Here is a 15,769-nt window from a genome sequence, read left to right on the forward strand (position 1 = left end):
AATTAAAGCTAGGTTTCCATATTCTTCAGGTGGGGAGTTCTTTCCTCCTGTTTGGTCCCTAGAATACGGGGGTCCTGTAAATGCTCTGAGCTCTGAGAAATAGCTGGTGACATATCAAATTAACAAAACTATCAAATTAACAAAACTTTGCTGGGATATTAATACATGAGGCTGGGCTTCTGCAAAGGTATGTATGTACAGCTCCACAGGAAGTGCCACCTATCACCCAGACCTCACAGGCCTTACATCAGAAATTTAGGATAGCGTTATTTATATAATGCTATATTATATATATATATATAATCCAGTGATTCAAATACCAGTAAATTGAAGCACACAAAAAAGCCTTTAAATTAATAGGACAAGCACTAAGCACCCTGAAAGTCAGGACAGGTGGGATTTTTCATTTTGCTTATGGGTGTTTAGCTAGGGAAAGATCGTGATCTGTGACTTACTTTCATCTTAACACAGAGCTGGTGCCAATCTTTCTCACTGCAAATCTGAAAAAACTATGTAATTTATGTATTGAAATTAAGATAAAAGTCTTTTGAAGAGAGGCTGAAAGGTCTTCTGTTCATTGCAAAGCCTTTTTTTTTTCTTCTTTTTTTTTTTTTTTTGAGGAAACACTAAGCTATCTGAACAGCTTCAAAACTGCAGCAGATCTGTCTGAGTCACATGCCTACAACTGTCATTTAAGGTAACCAAGTCTGAAAAGTGTTGGTTATTGCAAAGCCTGAATTCTCTAAAAGAAAAGAGAGACAAACAGCTATAAGTGGTATGCAATTCCAGTGTGAACTGAATGGAGGTGTGTCACAGAGAAATAGGTAAATAGGTAAATACCTAAGTCATTTACTCATGACTTTTAAGCAGCGTCATGCTTACAGCCACTGATCTACCTGCCTAATATTCAACTTCCAAACAAGTGTTTGCAAATTGGAAAGAACTCCTAAACAAGCTACGTGAGTGATGTGAGCTATGGGAAAATAATACAGCATGCAGTTCCTAAGGCTCAGTCTACTTTTTTATCCATAAAGGACTTGAGCATGACATAAACGGTATTGCTGTGTCTCTTCTCTCAAAATCTACGTAAGCAAGACAACCACAGGTTCCAAAACTGTGAAACCTTTCATTTTTTTGAAAAAAAGGTAATACCTATCAAAATGCATCACATGCTGACCGTTTTTATAACTCTATGCAAACAAAAACTTCTGTAAAGTGCTTATAAAATGGCTGAGGCAGAAGAAAATAGCTCTTAGCTAAACTGATGTTCTCAAATTAATTCCTGTGCCTGCAGTACAACACTCACTTACCTTAGCTCCCCTGCACCTCACCATCACCTTTATCTTTTTCATTTACACCTTGCTCTTCAAGACACAATTTGTCTCCTAACTGCTGGCAGAGAAAGGATTTCTTTTACTGCCATCCCCTTTTACCTGCTTCTATGGTGCCAGTACTGATACTTGCTGTCCAGGGTCTCGCTCTACCCGACTTTAAGATACAGAGAGTCACTCTCCCAAGTAAGTGGACCCATCACTGATTTGATTCATTACCCACCTGCAATGACACATGGTACAAACCACAGCAACAACACAAGGATGCGCTCAGAACTGCATTGCTTGATGGTACAGAACAAACTCTTCAAGTGAAAGTTGCTTCCCACACTGGCTGCTAAACTCTGCCACTAGCAAGCTCCACTCCTGCCACTTTTCCTAAGAGCAAGCCACAAAAATATGAAACCTGCCCAGCTAGGAGAATATATTGTGTTTAACTTGCAATTAAATAGGGAAATCTAAACCTACCCTCTTTCAGTTTAAAGCCCCCTTTACCTACAGGTCCCCCCTTTACCCCTTTCACTACAGGTCCTTGTGAAAAGTCCCTCTCCAGCTTTCTTGTAGGTCCCCTCTATGTACTAGATGAGGCTATGAGGTCTCACATCCCCTAGGGCTGTCTTTAGGGAGTAGGGGGTGGCTGCTGCTACTCCTGGCCCTACCTGGTGAAAGCTGCCGGCTCCTGGTGGTTCTGGCACTCCCCTGGGGTTCATCTGGCTCAACTGCAACCCTCTGCTGCCCTGTGGGATGTGCCTGCACTGGGGCTATCACCTTGGTGAACTGAAAAGAGCCCAGAACTCAATATGCAATTACCACAGGAGTTTTTCTGAAATGCTGGCCCAGTGCAGGCAGCAAAACTGGGCTAGAGTTTCTCAAGCTGTATCCAGATCACCTAAACGGTCAACGTTGCACCCATAGGCAAAACTTAGGTGTCTAGGGGGATTGAAATGAGTATTCTCGGGGGCTCTCTCTTAAAACCCCTGGAAATCAATAATTCATTCAATTACAGCAGCAGTGTCTCCAAGGCATCCACACACAGGCTTTCAAGCCTTAAGCAAGCCTTAGTGTTAGCATTATGTAGCTTGGTGCTTAAAAGCTGGAACCCAAATTCACACCAAAAAGTATTCCTGTAATTCAAGGATAGGCAATGAGACAAACTCCATCCAACCTTTGGAGAAGTACACTCCAAAGACACATTCTCAGCTTATTCACCTGGAGTGCACTGAACTCAACACAGGGCTCACTAGTTAAGGCAGCTGTCTCCTACAACACTGAGGTGAAAAGGCAGTGTAGGAGGACAAGTGCCTATTTAAATGACTGAAAAGCATTAAAACTGGCATAAGTGATATTCTGTACCACTTACAGCTCTTGTTTACTTGAGTGCAGGGTGAGAGGTAAGAAGAAACATATAGGAAAGCAGCATTCCAAAACAGGAAAATAAGATATAATAAAGCGGCAATGATACCCCTGCAGTGAAAATCTTTCAAAAAAAACTACAAAAAGCTACTCCCTAGTAAATGGCTTAAAACCTACTATTGTTACCATAATATAGCTGGAGTGGAATAAAGGATTACCTATAGGTATTTTCTAAAATTCCTCATCCTTTTGATTTAAGCAGCACTATTCAACTCCACAGTGTGGAATTTTCTGAATGGCAATGCCACAGTTTGCTACAATATCACAGGCAAAGTTTATAAATAATTTAGGAAAATATTCACTTGGCTGGGGAATATCACTTAGCCCCTGTTTGCAAGGTGTGAGCGAGCTTTCTAAGTGCACAGGATTTGAGCTGCTTTTCTCTGAGTAAATAATCCTCTCCCATCACGCACATATAAGCACATTCCCTTGCAAATTAATGTTCTTACCTTATCTTTACTTTCAGAGTCGGAATCTTCAAGTTTGGTCCGAATGACAAAGGGAGTAGATAATCTCAGGAGAACTCGTTCAAATGTGGCACTGATTTTAGGAGAAACTATGTCGAAGCAGTCTTGGAATTTCAGGGTTTTATGAGTGTCACATCTGAGCTGCTTCCTAAGACCTTCTCCAAGCTGGAGAACCAGCATGTTTGGATCAAACATCAGGTGAAAGGGGAAAGCTCTGCAGAAGGTGCTGATGCTAATCCTCAGGTCTAAGGGGGACTGGGAAGTTCCTGGAGGAAGTGCTTTTGTGATGTTTGCATTTTCATGTTCTTTGATAAGGAAAGTCAGACAACTGCAGTTACCTGGGTTTGTCCCCTCTGAACACAACTTATCATTTGTGACCTGTTCTACTTCCACTTCCAAGTGGTAAATCTTCTTTGCTGCTGCTTTTATCATTCCTGTCATTGCAAATCCCACAATCTGATGTGGGTGAAAGTAATGAAGCATGAGATTGCCTTCAGGGAGTTCTTTGCATAGGAAAGAAGGGGATTCCAGGGTGGCCTGTCTTCCAAATGAAGTTCTAATATGCTCCAGCAAAGCATCAAAGCCATTGAAGAAGTCTTGAAGGGTCCCACCTACAGCTCGAAGAACTCTTTCATTCTCATCAAAGCAGATATTGAAGAACTCCTCCCCAAACTTTTCTTGCATTTCCTCAAACTTCAGACCTATGGGACAAGGAGACACTGATATCAATAACATAGTATTGTTGATGTGTCACATTTTCCCTTTGTCCTCTATTTGCCCAGTATTTTCCCAAGTCAGTGAGAGTGGCTTTTTCACTGAATACCTAAGCCATGGGTTTTCTGTGGTGGTTGGGAATAACCACAGAAGCCATTTTTGCCTGTCATTTTAAGTCATCATGCTTTAAGCTGCTGTCTCTGTTATTTGGGGGCCTGTATCCTTTCCTCTGCTAGAATCCGGGATACATTACAACTTCCCTGACTTTCGCGTGTCACATGCAGTCCACTGTGTAAATGCAGCCAGCCATGGCTGCATCCCTTCCACTGCTGACCTTCCTCAATCACAAATGAGGTTTCTACTTTTATAATGCCTCTGTTCACTGCCTCTGTGAGGGATCCAGCTCTCCCCAGCTTCAAGAATAAGCTACTGGAAGAGCTCGATGTCAGGTGTTTGGCTTTCCATAAGCAATATAAAGACCCTGCAGTCAGACGACACTTTAATAGCTGGTGGAGTGGTGTTGTGCGTTTTGGGGTTTTTTTTCCAGACAAAATACTTTTATTATTATAGGCATTAGGCTCTGCCAGAAGATACAAAGGAATAATTACTTCTTTTTGGTTGCCTGCAAAGGAGAGCAAAGCTTTTCAATTTTAGGTTTCTACCTACACTCACCCATCCTTAAAAAACCCTGCCAGCCTCTTAGAGGAATCTAAACTGCCTAGATGGGACAAGTCTGTGATATCTCACAATGTCACTTCAAATTTCCATCACAGAAATTCAAAAGGTTTTGATTTACAGAGGTGATAAGACTGGCATTGCTGAAGGGATAAAAAAATATCAGTAATGGAAATGCATCAGATCCTGTTCCAGTTTGTTATTTACCATCCTAAGGTAACTTAGAAAAATATTTTTGAGATGGTTATTAAACATCTTCCTCTGTTTTATTTCAAGGAAGGCATGCTCTGTTAAGTTTTGTCAGTATATAATCCCTATATCACAACAGAGTTACAAAATTCATCAGGTATGTTTGTATTGTTTTAAGATGTAGTAGAATAAAAAGAAGTATGAATCAGCTATATGTGAACTACAAATATCCAGCAAGAATTTTCAAAGGAAATTAATATAGGAATTAACATAGTTCCTTCAATGGAGGAACCAAAATCACATCACATTTCAATCAACTAGTCAAACACCTCAATATTTATCTTAAATTCAAACAGAAATGAAGGGGAGTTATTTCTTTCCTGAGGACAGAAAAGGCCCTTTATCTTTATCTGTATTCAGCATTCTTTACAGCATTGATAATATCCCAGTGGATCACTGAATTTAGCATTGTTTGGAGGCTTGGGAAGAACAGTGTGATTAGTGACTTTTATGCTCAAGAGGTATAATGGGACAGAAGAAGTCATATTGTTTGCAGACAATAACTTTTAATAATCTCAAGGCAGTGTCTGAACTGCCTTATGCACACAGGCATAATTATAATGATCAATATTCACAAGGGATGTGAGTGTTCCCCAGGTTTGCAATCTGCAATGATATTTTTGTTTGGAACTTTTATGATTAATAGCAGATTAAAATTCATAAAATTGCATATATAAATATGACAACATGAGAACATGACAAAGCATATTTTATAAGAGAGGTAATAGTAGTAATTTGGGAAAGTTCACTCAAATGCCATTAGTCATAATCAAATTTGGTCACTAAACTAGGTTATTACAAAAATATTCCCAGGATCTTTTATGACCACAGATGGTCAGCTCTGTGGTTAAGCCAAAAGAAAGTACCTCTGGTACACAATGCCCCCTAATATCCTGATTCAGAAGACTGTGTGCCAATTCCTGACTCATTACCACTATGTCTGTATAACATGGTGCTGTAATATCTTACACAAATATACTCACTATAAACCAAAAATAATTAATTTCTAACCCATACCAATAATATCATAACTGGATATTAAAAGCAAGAAGCTAAGAAATCATCATATTCACGTGTATACACAAACAGATATTCATGCTTTTAAATCTCATTGTTCTGTAGAGTGAACTGTGAGCAGTTTTAGTCTGTGTGTAAAAGTGAGCAGTCTAGCTGGAGCATCCGAGGCTGTAAGATTGCACAGGCTCTGAAAGCATGGGAACAGGACAGCATCAGAAACCCTGGGGCTATTCAGACAAATGACCAAATACATCCCACAAAGCTGCCCAAAACAACAGTATAGGTGAACTGTCTTTAATGTGTATTATAAAATTACAGTAAAACAGTCAGTTGCCCTGGCGCCACCAACTGAAAATAAAGTTTGCAGACTGATAACTCCTGTACTTTACTGCTATGTATGCAAGCCTTGTCTCATTAAAATTAATGGGAATCTCAGTATTTGGCCCAAGGTTTTGCTGATTGCTTTAGCTTAGTCTTGTCATCCACTCCGGAGGATTGCCTGTTCAATCTGGGTGCAATATACTGACTCCAAGTAACATGAATTATACTATGAAATTCAGGTAAATGACCTGGCTCAAGGACGTGCTACTACTTTTAAAAACATTTTAGCTTGGAATTGAGTTACACACAGTACCAGCAGAAAATTAGATCAGTTCTAATGGAAAAATGGGTATGACCAAACTCAACCAAACTGCTGGTCTGCCTTAGACAGGAATTTTCTCTCTAACAACAGACATTATGAGATACTGAGAAAATTTAAATTAAATTAAATAAAACAAAAATGCATAATGTACCTATCAGGGAAGTTTTTTCCTAAGCCTTACCAACAAGAGGTCGTTTTTGCTTGAAGCATATTTTTCCCTTAAACCAAAAAATATCTATTTAATAAATTCTTATTATACAAAACACACACATTTCTGTACAAGGCTTTTTGCTTCAGTGATGTGCTTGTGTGAAGTGGCACAAAATATTTTGTATGTATTTTTACTGACTTATTCCTGCCTCTCCTATTGAAACAAATGATGAACAGATGCATACCTAGCACTAACATACTTCATTATAACGTTTTCATATAATCTTTTCATTATAACCTTCTACATATAAATTATCACAATCTTCTGAATATCTTCTGTGTGTTTTCTCCCTACACATATCACTATACATACCTGTTGTAGTTTAAGCCCAGCTGGCAACTAAGCACCATGCAGCTACTTGCTCACCCCCTAACCCCAGTGGAATGGGAAGAAGAATCAAAAGTAAAACTTGTAGGTTGAGATAAGAACAATTTAATAATTGAAACAAAAGGAAATAACAAAGAAAAACAAGTGATGCGCAATGTAACTGCTCACCACCCACTGACCAATGCCAGACCTTGTCCCTGAACCCAGACTGGCCCCCTTTCCAGGAAACTCCACCAGTTTATATACTGGGCATGATGTTCTGAGGTATGGAATATCCCTTTGGCCTCCCAGCTATGCTCCCTCCCAGCTTTGTTGTGCCCCTCCTTACTGGCAGAGCATGAGACACAAAAAAAAGTCCTTGACTTACGATAAATACTACTTAGCAACAACCAAAACATCAGTGTGTTATCAACATTATTTTCATGCTGAATCCAAAACACAGCTCTGTACCAGCTACTGAGAAGAAATTAACCCTATCCCAGATGAAACTGGGACAATACCAGATTGGGAGATAGTTTTATTGCATATAGAAAAACATGCTTGTCAAAAAAGAATAAATCCCAGAATTCATTGCCTCTATAGTGCAAACTTTATTACATTTGGAGACCTCCACAGCATAGTTACTACCTTTAAAAATTACATTCTGTATGATTTCCAATTTCAAAATATTTGGTGCTTTTTTTCTTTTTCTTTTATTCTGAGAAAAGACAAAATCAAAATAATCATTTTTATAACCTTCAGGTTATACACCTACATAAACATTCCAATCTTTTCAAATTCATCTCACATTAAATTGTTTCACTGTTTGATTTTGCAGTGGAATAATTCAAATTGAAGATGGCACTGAAAATGTGAGTCAGCTTCTGTTCAGCAAAATCGACAATTTGCTATTACTTTCCGAAAAGCAAGTATTTCCATTCTTTCTTTTTGACTGTGGACCTCTAAGCAAAATTTTCATTCAGCTGCCCAGAAAAAAAATAATATTTGCTATCTTGTATTGGTGCTCAGCACTTCCAAATGCAGAGGCCACTATGCTCCCACATCACCTCATGTATGACCCAAATACAGCTTTCTAATGAGCCCTGGCTTGCAACTGATCAGTAGGAAAAAGCCTTCCTTAGTTTCACCAAGATACTCCACTAAATGGTAGTGATACAAAAAAAAAAAAAAAAAAAAGCAAAAATCATCCTTACACTCTCTGTTGTTACCTAGCTGTAGTAGTTTATTGTTTTGAGCTTCTGCTATTTACACATCTTCTACTAATACACTGAATGAAATTCTAAACATTCGTCAGTCTCAGTTTGCTTTCCTATTGGAAAGGGATGTACTATGTTCCTCCTGCTTAACCTACTCTGAGAGAACAAATCACATGTCTTAAGTCTAATGGGTTTTTTTCTTAGTAGTTTCTTTTTGCTTCTTTTCCTTACAATCTCATTTTTATTCTAGCCCATACTGGAGAGAAACTAAATATGCACATTTACATATGAAATTGAGTAAAAGAAACCATAGAATGAAAATATTGCTATGAGTCTCCACTACAAAACACTTCGAGATCTATGATAAAAGTGCTATATAAGGTCTATGACTATTCTTTGAAAAAGTGTCTCAAAGACATTAAAAGAAGATATCCTGTACTTGTGAGCCAGATCCAAAATTACCCAAGTCTTTAAGAACAGGTTCAAATTACAAATTAAGCATCTCACTGAACTGGAGCAGAAATAGATGACTTCATTCTGTAATAACATGCTAGTAAAAGGTCTTCACTTTCTCTTCAGCAATTTCTGTAAACTGTGAACACACTAAAAAATGTCAAGGAATTAATACAATATTTCTAAGTATTTTGTACATTATCAAGTGGGGAAGTTAGATGGGAATCTGTTCCTATAAAGAAAATCACAAATCATAGGCTCCTCAGAAACAGAGATGAATGGTGTGATAAAAACATCAAAGTAATCCATTAACTGGTAGAGTATGCAGAAGCAGTTACAATCTATCCAGTTCTTCCTAAAAGTGAAGACAATGGCTGCAGAGCAGCCAGCATCTGATTCCTTTGGCACAGAAAAATACTTTTTTTTTTTTTTCTGAGATACCCACTAAGAATCTGTAAATATCAAACCTTAAGGGGATGGAAAAATTCAACATGCAATTCCACATCTCGTACTGTGGATGGAAAAAGAATTTTCCACCTTCAGTTACAGCAAATATCTCTTAAATGTCTTTGGATTATCAGATTTTTGGCAGGAATAAGATCTTTTACTTAAACAGTTTTTTGGACAGAAAGACAGATAGCAGTCCAGAATTCCAAGGAATAATTTCAGATGATAAGGAAAGCAACGTTCAGTCTCTCAATAAAAAAGGTTTTCATGTGTACAGACTAATGCTGAAGGTACATTAGATGAATCACTTGGCTTTTAAGTGAGCCTAGTGCCAGTATCTAATTACTGTACAAAAGGCTTTCATCTTAGTTCATTATCACTGTGAGTATATCTCATCCTGGGAATCCAGAAGGTGTTTTTATATTACCTTTTTAGTGTTTTTTATATAAATACATTAACAACATTTTATGCCTTTACATATGGTTGCGACACTACTGTAAAATTTGTACTACACTTCTCTTACAGTGACATATAGGGCCTGAATATCTTTCAAGATTTGATAGAACATAAATGAGAATTACTCTTAAAAATAATTCCTCACACTTGTTCACTTTATACTTGTTTTATCCACTTTTAGTGAGGCGTTTTCTTTCCCTGTCCTCTGACCAGTCATAGAAATATCATTGTAATTGCTGCCTCTTGGGGAGAACCTGATCACCTGTGCTAAGCTCATATATATAAGACTCTGCTCCAAACTGTTGACATAGGAAGCTCAAATGAGATATTAAGGACAGTGAAGGGTTTTTTTTTCCCCATATAGTGCTTTCAGTAGCAGCCGATTCTGCAAGCAAAACCAAGCTATCTGAAGCTCACCTATCATCATTTTATGTCACCTACAACATCTTGGAAAGCTCACTTCTTATATTTGCACAGTACCAAGTACCATTATTAAATTAAAATTGCAATCACTAAGTTGACAATTCCTAAAAATTAGGCAGATCCAGTTTGTTTCATGCTAACTCAAGAGATCAAATAGCACTAAGAATGGAGTTTTTTCTTCTTTTTTTTTTCATGAAAATTTAAGCTTATATGTCTTTGAACTTCGCTCCCTAGAATGAATAAAATTTTGCTGAAATCTAAAACCTCTTTCCATGAAATGCAAAATTATCTCTCGTAATTCCTCACATATATAAAACGCTCAACTCAGCTAACTAAACATAGAAATCTAATTCTCCTTCAGTCTTCATAAGGCATGCAAGATACCTACAAAAGAACTAACAGTTAGTTTTACTGCCAAGATATAGGACTTAAGGAAGACCTACACATTTTTGAAGGTTTGACAGAGGCCACAAGATACCTCACAGCACCTCAAATAGTGACAAACACCTACATTTAGTCGGTGAATCATGGCCAGAATGCCTTTATAAATAGGCTTCTACAAGATGCTATTGTACATCATAACTTCAAACTGCTCATTATCTACTGGTAGTTCATCTGCTTTCTAATACTAAATAGCTCTGATTTGAGAAGAGTGGGATGTCTAAGGCCGTTCGGTATAAACATTTGTCCTTTTCTAATTTATATCTACTCAGCTTTGAAATCACATGAATTATGGGATTCTTGTTTAGATTACTTTTGTGTTGCCAGTGCACTGTAACATCTGCTAAATAACAGGAGCCCTGTGTGTATAGCTTAGACCCCCCAGGATAAAGTATTATTAAATTCCATTAGTATTGCCAGTCCTCTGGGCCATGTAACATTTCCTTTTACGTCGTTTGTAAACCAACAACTTTAATTATAAATCAGGCTGTGCATCCTAATTTAGTTGCATTCTAATGACTATCTGCAGTTCTTAGCACAAAGTGATAGTGATTTATATACTTTCAATATATAAGCATTTAGTTCTCAGACACCTGTCCGGTTAGTGTGCCAAACCTTTGTCTACCTTCTCCAAATACATCACCTGGTCTAATCTCATGGTATGCCAAGATCTGTCCTGACATCTCCTTTTCAGTTACTTCCTACCTCTTCAAATGTAGTATTTCTCAGCAGTGATGTGCTGTTATTATTTAACAGTTACCAGAATGATCCCAAATTCATTCCTCTTTAAAAACACAATATCAAGAATCACAGAATATCCTGAGTTGAGAGGGACCCATCAGGATGAGAGCCCAACTCCTGGCCCTGCAGAGTGGCCTCTCAACATGTACCTGACAGCATTGTCCAAGCTCTTCTTGAGCTTTGACAGGTTTGGTGCTGTGACCACTTCCCTGGGGAGTGTGTTCAGTGCCTAGCCATGCTCTAGGTGAAAAACCTTCTAATATCCAGCCTAAGCCTCCCCTGACAAAGCTGCATGCCATTTCCTCGGAAAAGAGATGAGATTTTCTATTTCATAAAGGAAACACAAATCTTCAGCTTTGACAAATGTACAGAGAACAAACAACTTTTATAGAATTATGCCCTTTGCATTAAATGTAGGAACAGCCCTGCAAGATATATTTAGGCATGAAGTGATTTGCCCTATTTAAAGCAGCCTGCAGCACATATTTTCTTTGGTAGTGACAAGCAAATGTCACCCAGAGAAAGAACTCTCCATAACCCTACACTGACAACGGATTCCACCTCCTCCTTGGTGCCTTGGGGAGGTTGAATCCAGAAACATGATTTATCTCCCTAGTGGGACAGAGCTCTGGGCTAGGATTCCACATAGCTTATCACCAAGAGATTAGGGAATCCTTGCTGCAGTGCCATATCATCCTCCAAACAGAAAATGCACAGAAAGATACTCGCTTAGAAAAGATAGACAAGCAAAGTTCTCACACCACTCTCAGAAGCAAAAACAAGAGAAGGAGCATTATTAACCCATTAGTTAAGAATGCCTAACAGGAAAAATTCTTGCAATATACTTGAGACCACATGCAGAGCTAACTTAGCAGCCACTGACATATGTCATGCATTTTTTAAGGAAAATGAGGTAGTTGTAGTAAAATTTAGGAGCCAAATTTCTATAAGGGATGAAAAAGAAACTGTTGTATAAATTAATTTTTTGAATTATAAAAAAATGGAAGAGGATTTTTTTTTTTTATCTTAAGCAATGGAAATTCAGGTAAGATTATTTCTCCAGGCCTCACTGCTGAAACAGCTATCTGATAGAAGTGCGTTTGTAATCTGGGGCTGTGTGACCAAGGTGTTGCAAGAGTTATTTATACAGTATATCTATTTATACAGTATATCTAGCATGGTGCTGCACTACATGCAATTTAGATATAGCAGTCTAATACACAATTGGGCTTTCAAAGACAACATTTCTTCTGCGTCATTAAAGATTGGGTATGAACAGCAACTTCTTCTTAGTAAATTCTGCACAACAGTTCTTTTTATAAGTATTTATAAATTTAGGTTACTTTTCTTTAGTTTTACTATCAAAGTTATGACAGATTAGAGCTCCCCAGAAAGATGCAAAGTGGCTCCAAAGGTAGCTTTTTAAACAGGTGCTGTTTAAAAGAAGGTAGGTAACTGCTGTAATTAAACTCTTTTTTTTTTTTTTCTGTGAAGGATTGAAGAGTGAAAAATAGTTCATGTCCACAAAAGCTATATTAATTGCATGCAGTGTCTGAAAAGAGTGTTTGGAGGAAGCGAAGACTGCACAATTTTTATCTGGCTTGTGCATTTGAGACATGAGAAATATCATGTGATACATCAGAAGTACAGAGCGGGGTTCAAAAATGGAAACTGTGCATTTTTCTACTGCTTTGTAAAGCTCAGTAGCACAGACCTTCTTGGAATATCTACCAAAAAAATAAACAGGAGACAGGTCATGAAGGCTTCCTGAAATAAGTTCCTTGAAGTAGTAACTACAGACCAAGAAAAAAGTTTTCATCCTTATATTCCTGTTGCCAAAGTTTTAATTTGCAACTACATGAAGTTTTCCTACTTTATTCTGACCACAATTAAGTAAAAATGCACACTCAAATCTTACTTGGAATCATTTTAAATTATGAGGACAAAAGCAGTCCCAAATGAGATTTGCTGTCATTGCTCAAAATGCTGAATGTACAAACGGTATGAACATGTCTTTACTTCAAGAAGGTTAAAATCTGAATAGCACTGACATATAGTTTAAAGGATTAAAAAAATCCTGTTATCTCCATTATACAGATGGGAAATTGAGGCATAGAAAGAATAAAAACTTGCCCAAGGTCAAATGAGAAATCTCTTTAGACACCATTTTTCTCTCTAACATACTTCAGTATAAATTTAGAGTCACCTAAGAAAAAAATGTGGTAGTCATCCACATAACATACTTCATCATAGGAATCTTTTTCTTACCATTATTTCTAAAATAAGTTCAAACTAACATCATCAATCTGCCTTGAACACAGTTTGGCTAGCCAGCTAAAAGCACCATTTGTGTCAATAGGATAGAATATACCAGTGCATATTGTTTGAAATACTTTATTTTCCAACTAGAAACTTTCTAAAGGATCCCTTTAGAAGCTTAGAGTTCTTTTCTCTGTTTACCAACTTCCAATGTATTGTCAATTGATTTTCCCTTGGATGATAGGACCGGGGCAGTGATGGTCAGTGCTTGGCACAAGTGAGGCCACACTTCAAATCCTGTGTTCAGTTTGGGACCCCTCTCTACAAGAAAGACCTTGAGGTGCTGGAGCATGTGCGGAGAAGGGCAATGAAGCTGAGGAAGGGTCTGGAGCACAAATCTGATGAGAAGCGGCTGAGGGAGTTGGGGTTGTTTAACCTGCAGAAAAGGAGACTCAGGGGTGACCTTATCACTTTCCACAACTTACCTGAAAGGAGGTTGTAGCCAACTGGGGGTTGGTCTGCTCTCCAGGTTACAAGTGACAGGACAAGAAGAAATCGCCTCAAGTACCGGGAGAGGTTTAGACTAGATATTAGGAAAAATTTATTCATGGAAAGGATTGTCAAGCACTGGAACAGGCTGCCCAGAGAAGTGGCTGAATCACCATCCCTGGAAGTACTTAAAGACGTAGATGTGGCACTCAGAGACATGGTTTAGCGGTAGACTTGTCAGTGCTGGGTTAACAGCTGCATTTGATGATGTTAAAGATCTTTTTCAATCTAAAGGATACTATGATTCTCTGTTTCTATATGCTTATGAAGGACACTCTAAAACTGTGCATGCACCAATTAAAGAGAGCAGAGTCCTTCATAAAGCTGTCTGGACTATTTCTGAAAGGATAAAAAGTTAAATTAAATATTCCAGCCTCCAAAGCTGTCATCATAAAGGAAGGCTGTGACTGATCTGGTGTCAGACATGGTTCACAGTATGTGAACGTGATGGACGTGGCTCCCTTTAATTACAGTGGATTAAAGCAGGAAGAGTCCTATTGATGTCTAGACTTGTAGCAGGAGCAACTCAGCAAGGAGACAAGGAGAATCCTTGCACTGCAGGAAGATGGTGACACACTTTAGTCATGACTTGACAAGAGGAAAATAGCAGTATTCATACATGATAAATCACATGCACTGAGCTCAGTGTACAGCTTGCAGTCAGTACTTTCCTGTAAGCAGTGTAAGCACCAGGACCACAGTGTGAAGCATCAGCTCACGGTCTTCCAAGCTGACTAATGATCTCAGCACTTGCAGTCTTCCAATGAATAAGGAATGCCAAATGACTGTTTCAGAGGTGGTTAGAGGGTAAGGAGAGGTGAGTCATGTTGGCATTATCTAAGGTCAGAGAGCAGAAGTTGCTTCCAAGCATCTTTATGAAAACACTTTCTTCCAGCCCTAGACAGAAAGTGCTTCTTACCGCTCATATAAAGAAACTAAGAGCCAGATTTGGTTCAACAGCTTTTCTAGCATTCATCACACCCAGATTCATGCTTGCCTCCTACCTCATCAACATCAATTGCTCTAGGTACACACCTCAGTGGTTATATCCTTCTTTCAGAGAGGCAGCTCTCACCAAACCTTATTCAACCAGAAAAATAAGTGCATATGTGAGAATTAATTACGCAGCCTCCATTAATTATTTACGTGTTGTGATAGGAGCTACAATTAAAATAAAGAGGCCGGTTTTACTGCTCATTCGCTTATGTTCCTGTCCTAGATAGGGCAAAGTATTGCTTTTAAATTATCTCAGTGTTTTGCTCACAATGAATTTTTTTTTTGCTAAAAACTAAAATTAATTCTTCAAGAGGTGAGCTTTTGCAAGAATAAGTGTCTTCAAATTAATTTTCAACAAAGTCAAGTTTAATAATTCCCAAGTCAGTAATGCCTAGACGTTATCCCTACACTTTGATCCCAAAAATCCGATATGCCCCTAATACACATGCACTATGAGGACACCACTGAAGAAACACATTGCATGTTACTCAGCCATGCTAAGGTGCTAGGACTAATATATGATTTTTAAAGCGCTATAAAGGTGAAAAAGTATTCATAGCTGTTTCTTAGAACATGTACATTGTGTCATAATAAAATAAGTACTGAATGTTTATTTTGGTTTCTTATAATATGCACCTGATAACATGAAAACTCTCTGCTTTGCATGAGTTCTGCCTTATCACTCATAGCATTTGTTTTGGAGAATTATCATTCTATTATTTTAAAATTAAAAAAGGTAATTAACCCTAGACACATTTAAA

At 38.0% G+C, this 15,769-nt stretch overlaps 1 protein-coding gene across 1 annotated transcript in view; it reads right to left on the reverse strand.

Moving 5' to 3' along the window:
* Window positions 1–15,769, reverse strand: part of GUCY1A2 (guanylate cyclase 1 soluble subunit alpha 2) — a 142,215-nt gene that overhangs the window by 109,773 nt on the left and 16,673 nt on the right. Inside the window, exon 4 of the mRNA XM_027900373.1 lies at window positions 3,194–3,912. Coding sequence (XP_027756174.1) covers window positions 3,194–3,912 — 719 coding nt within the window. The remainder of the gene's footprint in view (window positions 1–3,193; window positions 3,913–15,769) is intronic.

The sequence above is a fragment of the Empidonax traillii genome, unplaced genomic scaffold (assembly GCF_003031625.1).
Source record: "Empidonax traillii isolate 1590-97213 ecotype Southwest subspecies unplaced genomic scaffold, ASM303162v1 scaffold21:size2437335, whole genome shotgun sequence".
Taxonomy (NCBI): domain Eukaryota; kingdom Metazoa; phylum Chordata; class Aves; order Passeriformes; family Tyrannidae; genus Empidonax; species Empidonax traillii.